This window comes from Somniosus microcephalus, chromosome 1 (assembly GCF_052327205.1).
Source record: "Somniosus microcephalus isolate GS21.2 chromosome 1, FLI_Smic_1.0, whole genome shotgun sequence".
Taxonomy (NCBI): Eukaryota; Metazoa; Chordata; class Chondrichthyes; order Squaliformes; family Somniosidae; genus Somniosus; species Somniosus microcephalus.
Window position 1 is genome coordinate 363,814,157 of NC_140987.1, and position 20,550 is coordinate 363,834,706.

The window sequence follows — 20,550 nt, forward strand, 5'->3', positions numbered from 1 at the left end:
TCCCGAGACTTCCGATCCTGGGTCTCTGCTCTACGAAATGCGCAGTAGCCCAGGTATCCCAGGGGCGCATGCGGTTCGCAAGCGTCCCTGGGATCACGTGGGCCATGGGAACAAATCAAAGAAGGGAACAATCCCCCTTCACACTTTTGACGCACAGATCTGTCAAAAGTAGGAATGGGGATCACTTGAAAAAGTTAAACATTAAATCATTTTTTAAAAATCACATACTTAAAATTAATTAAAATTACATTAAATTAAATATTAAACAAAAATGTAATTTTTTGAAAATTTTTTACGGGGCTAAAAATAAGTTACCTTTTTAAACGTATTTTTAAGTTATAAATGAGTGAAAAGAAATGTATTTTTTAAAAACTCATGCTGGTAAAAGCAGGCTTTACGCTTTTACCAGGCGTAAGATATTTAAAGGTTTTCAGTAGGTGGAAGTTGTGCAGAAAGCGGAACTCTGTCCGCAGAGGCCCTTCTCCCGGGCAGGCGGGGGATCAGTCAACCTTGACAGATTGCAAGTACCGGCTTTTAGCGCATGCGCTTCGCATGCCTGAAACCGGCACTATCGATGCGCCTACGGGTGTACACACCTCGTACACACCCGTGGGGATCGGAAAATCCGGCCCAGCATGTTTTTTCTGCAACCCAGATCATCTTGTCTTAACTTTTAAATAAACTGTTTTAATTTCTACAATTGCACTCTGCATTCCATGTGAACTCAAAGAATAAAAAATATGGTGAGCATGATGGTGAAAGGAAACCTGCACAAAAGTACTTTATCTCTAAATACTATGACAAGCGCAAGAACGAGTTTGGTTTCAATAATAAAGCAGATTCCCATTGTCACTTGCAGCTTGGTCACCCATAATAATGGAAACATCCATAACGTAAGTGGTTTGGCTTAACCACATTTCATGTACTTCACTCCAAACAGTTAACATATTTTGTAATTGGTGCTACTTCAATTGAAAGGTGATCTTCGTCTCACTGCGACATTTGAAAGGAACTACAAACGCATGCCTCTAACTGCTGTAAGAGGAAAATTAGCTTATGGTCAGGAAGTCATAAAGGAAGATACAAAAAGGGGATTGATTGAAAATTGGTGACTAGAAATGTATATAAAATAATTTTCTCTATAAAATGAATGCATGGACAGAAATCGAAGAATGGATGAACTGTCATGAGTAGAAACAATTAAGAGAGTATCTAAGAGATTACTGGGTATGTTTTTTCGCTTGTGGGTAAACCATGAAAGTCACAACTTGTGGAGCCACAATTCAGCAAAAAAAAGTAAAATTGTAAGCAGAAAGTAGCAACTGCATTGAAAAAGAGCAATCATTCCACATCAAAACAGAGAAAATCAAGAGAGGTAAGCAACAGCACATTGGCATCAGTGCTCATGATTCAGCGGCACACCAGACAATGAGAATTGCTGAGAATCGCTTCAACAAAAGTCAATGACCTCTTCAATTCGTTGTGTTTCCTGAATAGCATCAAGATCAGCCAATTCAAAAATTATGAGAATTAGCTCCTGCACAACAGCATAATGCACTTGCTATACAAATTACAAATGTTATGAGTATGAGTTTATGGTAGAAAAATAATGTATGGCAAGCTGGAATAAATCCAGTGCTGAAGTGATTATATACAGGAAACTTTGTGCTATCTGGAGGTGAGTTATCCGGCAATCTGGAGCCACCGGCAAAAATCAGCAGCCGTTTTTTATTCTTTTTGTTAGTTTTTTTTGCTTTGTTTGAACAGTCAAGCTGTGCAAGGTCTGTAGCAATAGCAACAGCTTCAGCTACAGAGCTTTAGGGCCACACCCGAGTGTTTAGAAGCTGTTGCTAAGCAACAGTGTTTGTTGTCAAATACGGAGATAAGAATCTCCGTATCTCTCAACATTAACTCTGGAGAGTACGGCAGTTTTGAGGCAACGGCAGCAGCTCGGTCCCGTGGGTGCCAGATAGCACAAAGTTTCCTGTAGTAGTCAAACTGGCTAATATGAGGTATTGTAGTAAAGAGTGTTTCAGGTTCAGTTGCTGCAACGTTGTGTAATGGTATCAAATTTGAATAAATCAGTTAAAATGTAAACTAAAACTTATGAATAAATCTTGAAATTGTACCAGTCTGGCTGCATTCACTACCATTACCAGGTGAAATACATGTTCAGGCAGATTTGCTTCCAAATGATACTTTTAACATTTTGTAAACAGAAAGGAAACAGTATCTAGTATTTCAAAAACAAATCCTGCAGAATTTAAAAGAGCAACTAACTATTAGGTATGTCTCAAATTTAATCGGAGCTTTTTAATATCTCAGTGACAAATATCAGTCAGGTATTTTTGGCATACCCACAGTAACATAGCACCAAATTAATTAATTGCAACAGAAAAACATACTTCTAATGAGTCAAGAGTCTTCACATCAAACCACCAAAGGACTGAGGGATAGGCAAGCTTGTATTTCTAACAAAATTTGAGAACACAAACCTGGAAACAGTGCGTACAATACATGCTTAATTTTACTTGGTAGCATTACTAAGGGACTTGGGCCTAGAAATTCGGTTGTTTGCGCCAGCGATTAGCGCCTAAAGAGCCCAAGATTTGGAGCATTACCCAATGTTCGGGCGGGCGCAATGAAGATAGCGACACCTCCCATATGGCATATCCATTTAGTGCCAGCGCTAACTCTTAGCGCACGCCTGCGTGCGCAGGCAGTTCATGACGTCATTTCAGTGTGCAACGCCTTTTTGGTGCCCCGACCGGATATTTGGTAGCGCCCGGAACCTTTCCGCCTGGCGCTATTCGTGACAGTTGGATGGAACGTTCCCAAGCCCTTCTCAGAGTCGGGGGGCACTATTTAAAGGGGACAGCTCTAATATAAAAGCTGCAGCCACTTGGCCTGTTCATTCTGTTCGTTGCTGGAGAGAGTTGGTGAACTACTGTTGCACACTATCTTTTGGATTTAGCCTTCGAAGACTTGGGACCTGCAGGCCTGTCTGGAGCAGTTGGAGCACTAGACATTACTGCATGTTGCCCGTCTGGCATAGCGATGGGAGCTGCTTTGGAGGAGAACGTCCTCATGGCCGGACACTTGGAAGGGGCACAGAGACGGCGGGAGAGGGGGCCGGGATTGGCCAGAAGGAGGGGGGGGGCAATGGAGGTCGCCCAATCCGACGATACGCTGCGAGGGTTTTCAGGCAGCAGGTGTCATACCTTACCATGTCCAAGGAGCAGTGTCTGCGAAGGCTCAGATTCGGTAAGGAGGTTGTGACTGAGCTGTGCCACCTGCTTGCTGAGGATCTGCAGCCGCGTCTACGGTGCAGGACCTCTCTGTCGGTTGCCGTCAAAGTGACTGTTGCCCTGAACTTTTACGCAAGCGGATCCTTTCAGTCAGCCACTGGGGACATCGCAAACATAACACAATTTGCAGTGCATTGTTGCATCCGGCAAGTGACAGCTGCCCTCTATAGAAGGAGGCATCAATTAATCACCTTCCCTGTGACCCCGGAGAAGCAGGCGGAGTGTGCACAGGGCTTCGCTGCTATTGCGGACTTCCCCATGGTGCAGGGGGCCATTGATTGCACACACGTGGCTTTGCGGGCGCCATTGCAGAATCCGGAGGAGTTCCAGAACCGCAAGGGGTTCCACTCCCTCAATGTCCAGCTGGTCTGTGACCACCGCCAGATGATCATGGCAGTCAACGCACAATTCCCAGGGAGCAGCCACGATGCGTTCATCCTGCGGCAGACCTCAGTTTCTGACCTTTTTGAGGGCCCGGCTCACCCACGAGGCTGGCTTCTGGGCGACAAGGGCCATCCTCTCTGCCCATGGCTCATGACCCCACTCCGTTTGCCCGCCACCCCGGCAGAAGAGCTTTACAACAGCAGCCATCAGGCGACCAGGAACATTGTGGAGCACACTATTGGTGTGCTCAAACAGCGTTTCCGCTGTCTAGACCATTCGGGGGGAGCCCTGTAGTACTCGCCGTAGCAAGTGGGTTGCATCGTCATCGTCTGCTGCATGCTCCACAACTTGGCCATTCGACGAACCCAGCCAATGCCAGCCGACCCTCAAGGTCCAGCAGAGCAGGCGGACGAGGAGGAGGAGGAGGAAGAGGAGCATGCGGACGAGGAGGAAGATGGGAGGGCTCCTGAAACTGGAAGGGCCGTCCGTCAGAGGCTCATAAGGACTCGGTTCTAGGCCCCTCTGACGGAATGATGGGTGTCATTCATCCTGCGCACTTCGGATCGTACAAAGCCTATGAAGGCCACCATGAGTGTAAATAGTTACGAGTACCATTGTAAATAAAACATTTTCTTTATTGTCAAAAAAGTGCTTCCTTCCAGCATAACAATGTCATGTCAACAGAAACAATAACTAACAAAATAACAGTGAACTCTCTGGCAAAGCTGCAAAACTAAACAAACCATCACAAACAATCACAACAGGTGAGGGCGTCCTTGAATTTGGAGGAAGAAACGTCTCAGCAACTCCCTCTACTGCTGGCCCCTTGATGGAGACAGACTTCTCTTTCACGGTCGGCCCCTTCCCTCCCTGCTGCTCCTACGTAATTGAACCCCAGTGGCGACGTCAAGGCTGGGGGACGCCTGCTGACTGTCTGGAATCGCAGAAGCCCCTGAGGGACGGCCTGGACGACCTCTGGGCTTGGAGGGTGCGGAGGCTGGCTGCTTGATCTGGGCATGGCTGGAAGCAGTGTGCACTGCAGGTGGTGGCAGCTGCACTGCAGACGTTCCAGCGGTGGCATGAGCAATGGTCACCTGCCGAAGAGAGGACACCTGCACCATGGTCGGACGACACGCTGGCTCTCTGAGGGGACCAGTTCGGCTCAGCCGCCACAATCGACTGCTCCACTGATTCCTGGCCTCGTGTGGTACTGGAAGGGCCAGATAGGGTGGCAGCAGTGAGAGTTCGCGTTGCCTCAATCTGGGTGTGGACGAGGCCAGCAAGTGACTGCATGGCAGCAGTGAGGACCTGTGTGGCAGGTGCCAGTGCGTCGGAGAAGCCCTGGACAGTTCTTTCCATTGCTTCGGACAAGGCCGGAGCAGTCCGTTCCACTGCCTCGGACAAGCCCTGGACAGACCTTTCCAGGGATTGTCCGAAGCTCTGAACAGTCCTTTCCATAGCGGCCTCGAAGCCCTGGACAGTCCTCTCCATTGCTGCCCTGAAGCCTTGGACAGTCCTCTCCATTGCAGCGCCAAAGTCCAGCACACTCTTTGCCAGTGTTTCTATCGACTGAGGCATCCTCCCCACTGCAGCTATAAGCTCAGTGTGCCTGAGCCGGGCCTGGGTGCTCATTTCAGCCAGACTCCACACCTCCTCTGCACTCTGTGCAGCAGTCATCGTTCCCTGCCTTACCCTCCGGGGAGCCAGTGGCCGAACTTGCCTACCCCCCTCGCGTTGCTGCAGGCCGCTTGTTCCGGCAACTGGCTCATCAGAGCCACCCACCCCCCCCCCTCCCCTCCAGGGAACCACTATCCCCAGTCTGCAGATGTGAAGGCTCCCCTGAGGCTGGAACGGATGGTCCAGCTTCCTCCTGATCCTCGCCTCCGGAGGCATTGGCACTGGCAGCTTCAGGGCCCGGATCCCGAGCTGGTGATGCAGCATCTGAAAGCAGGGAGGTGGAAGAGTGGCTTTAGCAAAAGGACAGGTTGGCAGCAAGGCATGCCAGATTGCAGCAAGGCTATGACATGGCTCCACAGTGAGAAAGCATGCTGGCGGGGGGACCAAGTGGAAGGAGACAGCTGTAAAAGGTGAGAACCTTACCATCGCTGTCGACAATGGGGTCAGCAGCTGCAGTGGTAACAGGACCACTCAGACGTCCTCCAAGAATCTGGTGCACTCTCTCCTCGAGATCCGAGAGAGTGACCACTTGTGGAGGTCCTCCACCGGTTCGAAGCTGGTCTTTGCGATTCTTCGCCAGCTTGGACTGCAGGGGAAAGAAGGGGAAGTTATGTTACATGATGCCGAGTGATCATCTCATGCCCCCCATGGTGGAAGAGCCCTTACATGATGCCCTGAGTGATCATCTCATGCCCCCCATGGTGGAAGAGCCCTTACATGATGCCCTGAGTCAAATGTGCATGTGTGTGCCCAGAAAGGGCCATGGGTGCTTGCTGACACATGGCCATTGGGGCATCGTGCACCCTGTAGCCATAAAGTCAGGTGCAGATGGAGGGATTCAGAAGTTTGAATAAACACCACTCACCCTCACGACCCAAGTGAGGTCGTTGAATTTCTTCCTGCACTGTACAGGGCTCCTGGTCACCATGCTGCTGGAGTTGACCCTCTGAGAAACATCCCTCCAAGCTCGGCGGTATTCCTTTTGATTCGGCCTCCGTCCATTGTCTTGGTACAGAACATCTCGACGGCGCTCCACTGCGGCCACCAATTGCTCCAGAGCCTCATTGCTGAAGCGCTCTGCTCTCTGTCTCACCTTCTCCATCTGGTCCAAGGTTTTTGCGCCAGAGAAGGGCCTGCGCCGATTCGGAGGCCTACAAGGTGCTGAGTGTGGAAGCTGAGGCTGACTGACCCACCCCTTTAAGAGCCGGCCAGCACCTGGAAGTCTCGTGGTTTTTGGTCATTGAGAGCACCTGTGCTGCGCCCGTCCGCGCCGATATTGGGTTGCGCCAGAAGTTTTGCGCCTTAGGAGTCCCGTGCAACGTCTGAAGTCACGCCTCAATCACCTTTGGGGGCGATGCAACCCAATATCGCGCCAGGCAGCGATAAGTTGCATCTGGCTATAAACTTTGCGCAGCGCCAGTTCTAACGCCTCAAGCGGGGCTATACCCAATTTGTAGGCCTTGGTCTTTTTCCCACAAAAATCAATTCAACTTTTAAGACCAGAGACAAAACTGCAGGTAAACAAGATCAGCAATGTCAGAGTTTGCTTTGAAAAAGCTGTGAATCATGAAGTACATGCAGAAACAAGTATTGTACTAAAACAGAATTAATCTTTTGAATACTAAGTTGCAATAGTACTATTAAAAAGATTTTTCCCCCTCTCTCTCAATTCTTCTTGGTTAGGTCAGACTAGTTTACAAGCATCTGAGGTCTAGCTATCCTCAACCTTGGTCATCCTGCTAGGATGTGCATTTTCTTCTTCCCTGTATCTCATCAAAGGTGCCAGTTTTCATCCGTGAACACAGATTTTGAGTTATCAGCAGGCCATTTGATTGTGGATAGAGCATCACAGATGAGAACAATTCACCTCACCCCCACCTGATATCCAAGTGTGTACTTTCCAGCAGAGCCCACTGAATAGCCATCAGGAACAGGAACTATTACTGATTCTGTTGCTCTCCTCCAATGTCCACAGGCCGAGTGGAGCAGCCAGCTACTGCTCCAGCTGACATCAACTTACAGCACATAGCGGGGACTGAGCCTCAATTTTATAGACAGTCATACGCAGGGTATATACCTATTAAAATATCAAAGAAACTCTAGGAAGCATATTTGATCAGCCCCCCAAGAAAAATCAAACCGAGAGACAAACCTGTACCCTAAGGAAAAAGTCAGTGTGTGAATGTTCAAACTCAAGTTCTGATTTGGGACTCGTTTCGTCTAGTAGTTCATGGGTATCCCCAGACTCTGAAGTTTTTCTTTCTAAAATACATTTTAAAAATTGGTAAACCAACTAAAAGAAATAATTTGCATGGCCACCAAAAAGAAATCTATTTTGTTTTCCCGCTGCATAACAGATTCAGAATAAAATTAGACCCGTTGCCAAAGGTATTGAACGACCCATTTTTCCTGGCGGTCTCACCCACTAAAAAGATTAGATGTCACAACTGGGTAGGCCGTGCAGTCAGATGGCATGTATAACGGAGATAAACACCTTTCATAGAAATTGGAAGTATTTAAGCAGTTCAGATAAGAAATGGCAGATGGATTTTAATGCAGATAAATGTACTATTTTACTTCCTACATAGTTGGTGGCACAATTAACAAGCTTCCCTTTATAGGGAGTTTTTCCTGCTTATTTGTGGAACAGAAATATGTACATGATAGTAACACGTGCCAGGAACTTGAGGCAGCCATGAAGAAACATTTAAATTAATAATTGGGGTGGGGGGGCCCAGGAAAAATAAACTGAGTCTGATCGAAGAGCAGTAGGTGGCACAGCAGGTACTGACTGTTAGTAATGCAAGATGCTAGTCTTGAAGCTTTTGTGAAAGTCAGTAAAGACAATTTAGTAAGAATATCAGAAAATGGCTACCCCAGAGGATAATAATAAATAAACTATACATGGGTAAGGTATGTTCAGGGAATAGACAGGATAGGAGGTGGTGTAGCCCTAAGCTTTTGTTCATATGTGAGGCGGAAAGTGACAAAATATGAAAATAGCAAGGTTACTTTATTACATAAAGAAATAGGGGCAGGAGTAGGACATTCGGCCCCACGAGCCTGCTCCGCCATTCAATAAAATCATATCTGATCTTATACCTCAGCTCCACTGTCCTCATATCCCTCGATTCCCTTAATATCCAAAAATCTATCGATCTCTGTCTTGAATATACCCAATGATTGAGCCTCCACAGCCCTCTGGGGTAGAGAATTCCAAAGATTCACCACCCTGTGCGTGAAGAAATTTCTCCTAATCTCAGTCCTGAATGGCCAACCCCTTATTCTGAGACTGTGACCCCTGGTTCTAGACTCTCCAGCCAGGGGAAACATCATCCCTGCATCTATCCTGTCAAGCCCTGTAAGATTTTTGTATGTTTCAATGAGATCACCTCTCATTCTTCTAAACTTTAGAGAATACAGGCCTAGTCTACTCAATCTCTCCTCATAGGACAATCCCCCCATCCCAGGAATCAGTCTGGTGAACCTTTGTTGCACTCCCTCTATGGCAAGTTTATCCTTCCTAAGGTAGAGACCAAAACTGTACACAATACTCCAGGTGTGGTCTCACCAGGGCCCTATATAATTGCAGTGAGACGTCTTTACTCTTATACTCAAATCCTCCTGCAATAAAGGCCAACATACCATTTGCTTTCTTAATTGCTTGCTGTACCTACATGTTAACTTTCAGTGATTTGTGTACAAGGACACCCAGGTCCCTCTGAACACCAACATTTCCCAATCTCACCATTAAAAAAATACTCTGCTTTTCTATTTTTCCTGCCACAGTGGATAACTTCATATTTCTCCACATTATATTCCGTTTGCCATGTTCTTGCCCACTCACTTAGCCTGTCTATATCTCCTTAAATCCTCTTTGCATCTTCCTCACGACTTACATTCCCACCTAGCTTTGTATAATCAGCAAACTTGGATATATTAAATTTGGCCCCCTCATTGATATAGATTGTGAACAGCTGAGGCCCAAGCACTGATCCTTGCGGTACCCCACTAGTTATAGCCTGCCAACCCGAAAATGACCTGTTTATTCCTACTCTCAGTTAAGTTTCTAGTCAATGGTGGCCCCCAGGATGATGATGGTGGAGGATTCGGTGATGGTAATGCCGTTGAATGTCAAGGGGCGGTGGTTAAACTCTCGCTTGTTGGAGATAGTCATTGCCTGGCACTTAAGTGGCAGGTAACATTCACACCACACATCAGCCTAAGCCTGAATGTCGCCCAGGTCTGCTGCATGCGTGCATGGACTGCTTCATTATCTGAGGAGTTGCGAACAGCACTGAACACTGTGCAGTCATCAGCAAACATCCCCATTTCTGACCTTATGTTGGAGGGAAGGTCATTGATGAAGCAGCTGAAGATGGTTGGGCCTAGGACACTGCCCTGAGGAACTCCTGCAGCGATGTCCTGGGGCTGTGATGATTGACCTCCAATCAGCACAACCATCTTCCTTTGCATCCTCCTCACAACTTACATTCCCACCTAGCTTTGTATCATCAGCAAACTTGGATATATTACATTTGGTCCCCTCATTCAAATCATTGATATAGATTGTGAACAGCTGAGGCCCAAGCACTGATCCTTGCGGTACCCCATTAGTTACAGCCTGCCAACCCGAAAATGACCCATTTATTCCTACTCTCTGTTTTCTGTCCATTAACCAATCCTCAATCCATGCTAGTATATTACCCCCAATCCCATGAGCCCTAATTTTGTTTAATAACCTCATGTGGCACCTTATCAAATGACTTTTGAAAATCCAAATACACCACATCCACTGGTTCCCCCCTTAGCTATTCTGCTAGCTACAACCTCAAAAAAAACTCAAACAAATTTGTCAAACATGATTTCCCTTTCATATATCCATGCTGACTCTGCCCAATCCTATTATTATTTTCTAAGTGCCCTGATACCACGTCCTTAATAATAGATTCTAACATTTTCCCTAATACTGATGTCAGGCGAACTGGTTTGTAGCTCCCCGTTTTCTCTCTCTCTCCTTTCTTAAATAGTGGGGTTACACTTGCTACCTTCCAATCCACGGGAGCTGTTCTAGAATCGATGAAATTTTGGAAGATGACAACCAATGCATCCGTTATCTCTATAGCCACCTCTTTCAAAACCCTAAGATGTAGGCCATCAGGTCCAGGGGATTTATCGGCTTTCAGTCCTATTAATTTCTCCAGGGCTATTTTTTACTTACACTAATTTCTTTCAGTTCTTCATTCTCGCTAGAGAACTTCACCCAACCAAATATAAGCTATAAATGCCCAAGTTGAGCATTATAGGACGCAGCACATATCTTGACTTAGTAACAGTACGTGACCCAGATAATAGACGGGAAATGGAGGTTATGGCACTCTTGTAGGCCAATAAATGATCATGTATGAGATGATTTGCGATTCAGCAAATGGCAAAGACCAGCTGCCTGGTATAAAATAAATTAAAAAGGCCAACTTCAAGGAAATGATGGAAGAACCCAAACAAATTGCTAAACAGCTTTTCAGTTGTATACAAGTTGGAAATCTTTAAATATATAATGCTGCAAATGCAAGATAAATGTATACATAGTAGTACGCATAAATTCAGCATGTATATAACCATAAATGGATAAACAGATGCGAAATAAAGAGAACAATGCATGTAAATCATACAGGGAAAAAGGCGAGGAAATCTACAGCAATAAACATAGGAACGTACAAAAATACATGTTAAAAAGGGTGATCAAAGAGTGACATGAAACAGATTAGCAAGACATTATTTTGTTATTACAACAGTAAGAGAGAAGGCAGAGAAAAGGAAGAATGCTAAAAGATTTAACTGAGGACGAGGACAAGATGCTAAATGATTACTTCCTCCAGGTGTTAACAAAGATAGATACGAGAAATAAAAACGTTAACTCTGTTTCTCTCTTCACAGATGCTGCCTGACCTGCTGAGTATCTCCAACAATTTCTGTTTTTATTTCAGATTTCCAGCATCTGCAGTGTTTTCTTTTTGTATTAGATACGAGAAACATAGCCTCCCAAATAACCAGGTAGAATTCATGATTTTGACATAAATAAGATTAAGTCCTGGACAAGCCAAAACAGCACAAAACAAATAACTTCCCAGAAATTGACAGTATTTATCCTTCAATACTAAGACAGACAAGGAATAAGATTTATGAGGTGCTGACATTCATCACAAGGGAGTCAAACAGTGGGGAAATTCTAGTAGATTAGAAGGCGGCTATTTTCCAAAAGGGTAACAGACTCAAACAACTACAAAACTATTTGTCTCAAATAAATACCTGTTAAAATAATGCAATCAGTTATCAGGAGTTAACCTAAGAACTAGCTGTATGACAATTTTGTAAATAGCAGCCAACGTGGATTTAGAAGCAATTCAGAATATCCAGTTTGGTGAAACTCATTTTTTTGTGTATATTGGGGGGGGGGGGGGGGGGGAAGGGGGGGAATGATATGCTAAGAGAAACATGGAAAGTCCTACAATTTATTGTTCCTCAAATCCCAAAAAGCATTTGAACAAGTTCCCTATGAAAGGTCATTACTTAAGTTTAAAATGGTCAAGATTCAGGATAACTTGAAGGACAAGTAGTCATAATCTTCTGTTCATTACAATTAATTGCTTCCCGCCTCTCTCCCCATCCCGCACCCTCCATTTTCACCTCGAATTATAATGATGAATTTCCACATGGGGTTCTCCTGCCATAACTTCGAGGGGGGGAGGGGGGGCAAAGAGAGGGCGAGACGATCGGCAGTATCCCTAGGGAAGTACTGTAGCATTATTGGCTGTTTATGCCAATTCTCTTTTGACTCCTCCATCCCCACTCTCATGTAACCACCCCACCCCAGTTCAATATCACTGAACACTGTTGCTTTACCCCATCTCTCCAGCCTCCAGAGTCCTATTTCCTTCAAAAAGCCCTCTTCTTTGACACTGCCAAACCTCTAACTTGCTACTTCTTTTAAAAACACCAACACACCCTTCTTAAAAAGCCTACCTTCAGTACTTATATTTTCACAAGCTACCACTCTCTCTCTAACCTCCAAGCTCCTTGAATGTTTCATTGCACTCAACTATGAGCTCAGCATTCCCTGTTCTTATCCTTCTAATTTGGTTTCCAATCAGTCCATGGCACCACAACGACCCTGGCCAAAGTCACCAATGAACCTGGTGCCAACTTTATCAACTTCCCTTACTGACTCCTTAGCTTGAACTCAGTGGTGCATATTTTTCAACCCTGACCTGAGCATCCTACCCCAATTCCAGGTAGTCATCAAGATGGGTTTCTTGCAGCATTAGATCATTACCTACCCCTCAACTATCTATTGCTCCACTCTGTTGAGAATCTATACTTCAGAATTAATTTCCAATCTCAGAAACAATCAAATACACACATGAATTGTTGACCGGTCTGGCTGTCATTTGTGGAGGGTAGCCTGTCAGGGTTGAATAGTGAAGCTAGATAGGTATATGAGTTTGCTCATTACTTCAAGGATCAAAAATTATTTACATGGAAATTTCCTTCAGGAGATTGAATAGATGGTACAGTCCACGGCAGGATAGACTATACATGGTCTGTGGAAGGGATGGGGCTGATGCCCAGAATGAGCTTTTTTCACTCCATGCTCTCATATCCTTGTTCAGCAACGATGGCAAAGCCTGAAGTTAACATGTATTCTGTATGATGTCAAATTATCAAAGAGATGGTGTCGCAGGAGTCTTCGTCAGTGTATGGTGCCTAATACACATGCACAGAAGCTGAAGCAATCAGTAAAAATATAAAACTTTCAAATATGCACTCATTAAAAGTCAATATTTTCATAATATTTCCTGTGAGCTTAAGCTACACAGTCTGAAGCTATGTCACTTAATCTTCTAATTACCCCAGCAACACACTACAGTGTTAAGTATACAACCACGATGGAAGAAGTAAATTTATAATCACATAAATATGGGCTTACATGAACTGCATCACAGGGGAGCACAGCTTGAGATGCTCTACTTCCAAGTTAAATATGACCAGTGCTGTAAGAATAAGAGCTTTGGAATCCATTTGAAACAGCTGGTATGAAGAGCACAAGTCAGGCTGATGGACAGCATATCAATATTGGTAACATCACAGTGCTAAATGAGGTTTTCTCCCTTGATCTCTACTGGTTGTATAACCGTACTCATGTTTTGTCAAGATGAGGAGAGAAGTGAATGAAAGGGGCAAATGTTTTTGTTACTGCACTGAGAAGTGGTCGCTGCCACAACATGTGGAACAGTGCCGCGTTCCACTAATGCTTCTGCCACTCCTGTACTTGGTCAAGATATCACAGCACCTGTGGAACCATAGCCCAGCAAGGAGACAACACCTTCAGGAGAGGAAAAGGTGGGGGGGGGAAAGGGGCATGGGAAAGGGAATTGGTGTTGGGAGAGAAAAAAAGGGATGTTCAAATAGAGAGAGGGGTCTTCCCAGAGACAAAAGGAAATACTTAACTTATAACTTTTATGCTGCCTTGCTCCTTAGCAGAATAACTCGAACACTCATCATATTTGGTCCAATCCAATACGAAAACCCATTCTCTTACCTAGCTTTCGTGCTTGTAGGATTGATGATTGATAATGGAGTACTGAATGATAAATCAAGTCCTGCTCAAGATCTCCAGTATAGTGACTTGCCGCTGAGTAATTTTAAAGGTCTGATGTTTGTTACATAAGTGCTACAGATATCAACCTCATATCCAGAGGAAGATCAGTGGAGTTAGTGTGGTAGAGTTGCATAAATGAAGGACATAGGTCATTACCTGAACCTCAAAATGTTTCCAAGCAAACCTTCGAGATTTTATTTTGTACTTGCCATTTACTTCACATTGGTTTAAGTATTATGACGTGCTATTTGTTGCTTAAAATGTACTTCTGTTGCTAGAGAGAGCATTGTACTGCAAGAACAAGTGATGCCTTAATGCAGACCTCAGGCACTTTCTTATACTCTATTTATAGTTATGTTCTGGGCACTGAGAATTGATGACACCTCAATTTCTGGTAACAGAGGTCCATGCTCTCAAACTTCATAAATGTACAGCGCATCAAGGTCCATAGGGCTCACTGGGGAGCCAAAGCCAATAACAAATGTGAAAATAAAGGTCTTTTGTGGTCATTCAAAAGGGGCAGTAAATGGGAAATCCAGTTTGCACTGTTTATAGTGTAAGATTTAGCGACAGGGAACCAGACAGTCGAAAGATTGGCAGCCTTAATTATCTTCTCAAGTGAGTTATGGAGCCGCAGATTCTATCAAACTGTAGTGTACAAAGTCAAAAACAGTTGCTAGTCGGTTTCTTTGGGGCAGGCTAATTTGTAGCCAATTTCTACACTATAGATTTAAACATGGTGTATAATGGAACTTCACAAATTAGATTCCATTGATATGACATTTTTTTTCCATTAAAGCTACTTTCGTAGATAAATATATTACAACTGCCCACAGAAGTTTTGTGGGCTTTTGCGTGGCAACTTACGGTAATTAGAGATCCATTTCAGCACGTCGCCCTCTACAGGAGATCTGTGGCATGTAAGAGCAGGGAAAACAAAAGCGTGGCTCTTCAACCAATCAAATTGAAGAATCCTTACTGAGACACGCAGAGTCTAAACCAGGAAGTGTAATTTAGAATATTCAATGTAAAATCATGTACAGAAAGCAAAATAAAGAGAGGGAAAGAAAGATGGGATTGAGAGATGAGAGACAAAGTAAATTTTTTAAATAATTAAAATGTGAAGGCATTTTCAGTGCCAGAGAGGTTGTTTGGTAATAATTAAGACTTATCACACCATTAAAAATTCACTTACACTTGAATGGACAAGCCCTAACTTTCTCTGGCGTGTTTAGTATCTAGTGGGCAAGTACCACAACTTCACACCCTTCATGTACTTTAATGCCGAATCTCTCAGCGCAGTACCAGTGCAGTGAAGCTTGTAGAGGAGCAGGGTAACTCAAACAGCAACTTCCTGGTTTCAGCGTTTAACTGCGCATATGCGGACATCGGACAGTGTTCCGATTTACTCCTTAATAAGGGTGAGCATTGATAGCTTCACTGTTATTCTTACCACAGCATCCAGGTAATTTTTTCTAATTTAAAATAAGGTACAAAGATGCATGAATTAAAACAAATATTCTTTTTGTGCTGCGCCATTGATAACATTAATCCTATTTTTTTCTCTAGTAGAAATCTACGTTTACATTCCATCATGCCCATCAGATTACACTGCCTTAAACCTGCCAATAGCATTGCGTCATTAAGACAGCAACATGCTGCAATTTGAATTATCGTCCTCCTTTTAATATAAAAAAAAATGGATTTTAAATACTGGCTGGGTTAGTTACAATTGCTTTCATAAAGGTTGCCAGGCGAATCTCAAAATGATAGAAGATCAGCTTCCACCTCATCATAAATAAATTTTCAACCCAAGAGTCAAGAACTAATGTAGGCAACTTTCAAACTCAAGTTACATTCAGCGATTATGTACATCAAACCAAAGTCATCCAACATGTAGATTTCTAGACTCAATTGATTATTTCATTTGAAAGAAATATTTTTCTCATTATAGTGGAAAGCTACTACGGCAACATTGTGCAGTTCAAGTTTGTTGTCTGAATGTATATCTGTCCACTGTGTATACCTAAGCCCTGTAACACTCTCCTTCACTTGAAATATTACAAATGCATATTTCAAGATTTATCATATTCAAAGCAAAAAGGACTGTGATGTATATATTTTAAGTGATTATTCCTTTAACCTTGCATTTGCAAATATTTTAAGATCACGCAGCTAACGTTTCAAATGCAGAGCATCCTGAAGCTGAACTTGCTTCAGGCAGAAGCAATATTTCAAATATATTCTAAATATTATTTGCATTGTAGGTATAATTGGTTGCAGTAATAAAGAGTGTTACCTTTTGTTTGCATGGCAAAACTAAGCATTAGTTTCGAAAATAGATCTGGACTCTCAAACTTTTCCTCTTTGGCTTTGATCCAAAAACATGTCTGTGTCATATCCTGGGGTCCAATCTGGAATTAAGATATAAAATTAATTGATCTTTTTGATAATCTTAAATCTTTATCATAACTGCAACAATGAATCACCATCCAAGAACAAATTATAACCAAGTAGTGCAAGTCATTAACACTTAAATTAGTTTTTTCGTTTCAGGCAATTGTCTGCTAACCTTTTGGGACTGCACGCAAATGAAACATTAATGTTCCCCTTTTTACCATATTGCACAAATGGACGTGATTCTGCTTAATTGAAAAAACAATTAGCATGTTCAAAACAAGAGTTTCTGTTAAGAAAATTACATTTTCTCTTGCCATTCATTAATTTGAAATGGATTATTACATTTAAGAAAAACTTTTCAGTTATTAAGTTTGAAAAGAGACAACTACTACTGTTAGCAAAGTACAGTACCATAAACTATTGCTGCATTAAATACTCGTACCAATACTGCCTTTCTCAATGTACAAGGCACCAGTAAGCAATGCGCTGTCCGCATCTTTAAATGGCTTAGATGTTAAATCACAGCATACTCTGGTAGACTGTGAATTTAAAGTACAAGGTCATCAAATACTGTACATTCAAGAAAACAGTTCTCCCTCTGGATGTGTACATGCTGAGTTTTACCAAAACTTACCGTTTGATTAATTTTCACTAGCTCCTAATGTGAGGGCATCAAATCTACACAGTTCAGGGAGTACGTTTTACTTTCTTTTCTTTTTTTCTCCCTCTGCACACACTTGATGTATACTCAGTCATATAGCGTAAAAGTAAAAATTCTAGAAAATCCAGTAATCCTATATAATAAAAACAGAATTCTACTCTGCTACCATAAGCCAGTGGGCCTAATTATAAATGAATAGAACTGCACAATGCAATCCCTGAAACACCAGTAAAAATCTCTGTCGCATATAATAAAAATGGATTTTGACTAACGTAAAAGTGGCTCTCAATATTTACGAAATTTCATGGTGACCTTTTGTTCTACATTGAGAAATATATTTTCCTGCCTAGTAATCTATATAAATAAGTCTTTAATCCAGCAAGTGTCTGTTCCACATTCAAATAGTACATCAACTTGCACCTGGGCGGCTCAAATATCATATTCCTAAAAAAGCAAATCATTACAGAACAGGTAGGGAAATCACCAATGAACAAGCAGGTATAAAAAAAATGTACCAATCAAGCAGCCACTCAATATACATTTTGAAAATGATTTCACTTACTGCCTCTGTTTTGTCAGTAACTAAAGGGCATGGTACCAAAGACAAGGTTTCCAACATAATTTGAAAAAATCATTAAAAAAATTAAACAATTCTGCACAAGATCGCTCACTAAAATTGCAATGCATGGAACTGGAGGCAACCTTGTGGGATGGATTGTTGAGATTGGTTGGGAGACAGGAGACAGAGTTGGAACAAACAGGACATTCTTGGATTGCTAGTGAAATTGATGTCTCCCAGGGATCAATGCAGGACGTCCAGCTTTTCACTCACAAATAAAATGACCTCAATTTGGATACAGAGGAATATTTGCAGATGATACTGAACTACGATGTGTACTGAATTGTGAAGGGAGTAGAAATTGGAGAAAGTGCAGTGATGATTCATCTGGGATGAAGGGACTTAGTTATAATAAGTGAATTGATTGAAGTGCTCATAATAATGAAGAGAATTGACAAGTTAGATGAGGAATGAGTCTATCCTCTAGATGAGGAATCTAAAATATAAGAACGTAATCTTCAAATTCAACCTAAGTATATTACAAGCAAATCAGAAAAAAATGCTTTTCATACAAAGGATTGAGACTATGTGGTATACACAAGCACTGAAGACAATAGATGGAGAATCAATTAAGTGCTTCAAACGGAAATTAATATTTACTCGGCAAATAAGGGTATTCAAGGAACACAGGAACAGGTGCAGGCCATTTATCCCCTCGAGCCTGTTCCGCCATTCAATTAGATCATGGCTGATCTGTGACCTAACTCCATCTTTGGAGATAAAGACCTAGAGAAAGGGCAGATAATTGGTACGAGAAAGAAGAACTTTAAAGTGCTCGTCACAACTCCAGGACACCCCAAAGCACTTTACAGCCAATGAATTACTTTTGAAGCCCAATTACTGTTGTAATATAGGAAGCATGGCAGCCAATTTTGCACACAGCAAGCTCCCACAAACAGCAATTAAAAAAATTACCAGTTTGTTTGTTTTAGGTATTAGTTGAGGGATAAATGTTGGCCAGGACACTGGGAGAACTCTCCTGCTCTTTGAAAAGTACCATGGTATCTTATACGTCCATTTAAGAGGGCAGGCGAGGTGTCGATTTAATGTCTCATCCGAAAATCGGCATCTCTGACAATGCAGAACTCCCTCAGCACTGCTTTGAGTGTCAGCCTAGATTATGCAGTCAGATCTGGAGTGGGTAGCGATGCCATGGCTAACAAAATGGTAGAGCAAACTCAATGGCCCAAATGCCTGTTGCTGTGTATTTTCTCACGATTAACTCATAATATGGAAAATAAAAAAACATAACTGAGCTTTCAGGAATAAAAGCAGTATTTTGCACCAGGTAGCCAGCTTCTAGATTTTGAATTTTGAGGGGAAAAAGGAAGAGGTAGATTTTCACTTTCACTGCATAGCGAAAAGCTAACAGTAGCGGATTGGCTGACCATTGAACACCCTGCCGGATTTTTTTCCCCACTGTCTTCAATGGAAAGGAAAATCAGGCAGGGTGTATAATGGTTGGCCAATCCACTACCACCAGTTTTCCAGCCAGTGGTGAAAGTAAAAATCTACTCCAAAATGTTTGTATACATAGATACATAGAAGATAGGAGCAGGAGTAGGCCATTCGGCCCTTCGTGCCTGCTCCGCCATTCGATGAGATCATGGCTGATCCTTTAATTCAGTATCCCGTCCCCGCCTTCTCTCCGTAACCCTTAACCCCTTTTGCCCGTAGAAATATATCTAATTCCCTCTTAAATATATTTAATGAGCTGGCGTACACTGCCCTCTGTGGCAATGAGTTCCACAGGTTCACCACTCTCTGAGTGAAGAAATTCCCCCTCATCTCTGTCCTAAATGGTTTAGCCCTTATCCTTAAATTATGTCCTCTAGTTCTGTTCTCACCCGCCAAGGGAAACATTCCTTCTGCATCCAGTCTGTCTAGACCTGTCAGAATTTTATACACTTCTATGAGGTCCCCTCTCAATCTTCTAAACTCCAGTGTGTACATCCCTAAACTACATAGTCTCTCCTCATAGGTCATTCCCGCCATTCCTGGTATCAGCCTGGTGAATCGCCGCTGCACCCCCTCCATGGCAAGAACATCCTTCCTCAGATGAGGCGACCAAAACTGTACACAGTACTCGAGGTGTGGTCTCACCAGTGCCCTGTACAGCTGCAGCAAGGTATCCCTGTTCCTGTATTCTAACCCTTTTGCTATGAAGGCCAGCATACCGTTTGCCTTCTTGACCGCCTGTTGCACCTGCATGCTCGCCTTCAGTGACTGGTGTACAAGAACACCCAGGTCTCTCTGTACTTCCCCCTCTCCCAATCTATTGCCATTTAAATAATAATTTGCCCTCCCGTTCCTGCACCCAAGGTGGATAACTTCGCACTTGTCCACATTATAGTGCATCTGCCATTTATCCGCCCAATCGCCCAGTCTGTCCAAATCGCTCTGGAGCTTCCTGGTCTCTTCCTCTGAGCCCACCCCCCCTCCTAGTTTAGTGTCGTCTGCAAATTTGGAAATGCTGCATCCGACTCCCTGATCCAGGTCATTAATGTAAATTGTGAACAGCTGGGGGCCCAGGACAGATCCCTGTGGTACCCCACTTGTTACTGCCTGCCATTCAGAAAATGAGCCGTTTATTCCAACTCTCTGTTTTCTATCTGACAGCCAGTTCCCTATCCACGCCAAAACTTTCCCCTTTATCCCATGAGCCTCAATTTTCCATGCTAATCTTTTATGTGGGACCTTATCGAAGGCCTTTTGGAAGTCCAGGTACACCACATCTACTGGCTCTCCCCCATCTATTCTACCAGTTACTCCCTCAAAAAATTCCAATAGATTAGTCAAGCACGATTTACCCTTTGTAAATCCATGTTGACTCTGTCCTATC

The 20,550-nt window shown here is 43.3% G+C and overlaps 1 protein-coding gene across 5 annotated transcripts in view; it reads right to left on the reverse strand.

Annotated features, from left to right (window-relative positions):
• Nucleotides 1–20,550, reverse strand: part of diaph2 (diaphanous-related formin 2) — a 940,841-nt gene that overhangs the window by 532,453 nt on the left and 387,838 nt on the right. For all 5 annotated transcript variants that reach the window (XM_085996016.1, XM_085996000.1, XM_085995993.1 and 2 more), the window contains one exon: nt 16,328–16,442. In XM_085996016.1, coding sequence (XP_085852142.1) covers nt 16,328–16,442 — 115 coding nt within the window. The remainder of the gene's footprint in view (nt 1–16,327; nt 16,443–20,550) is intronic.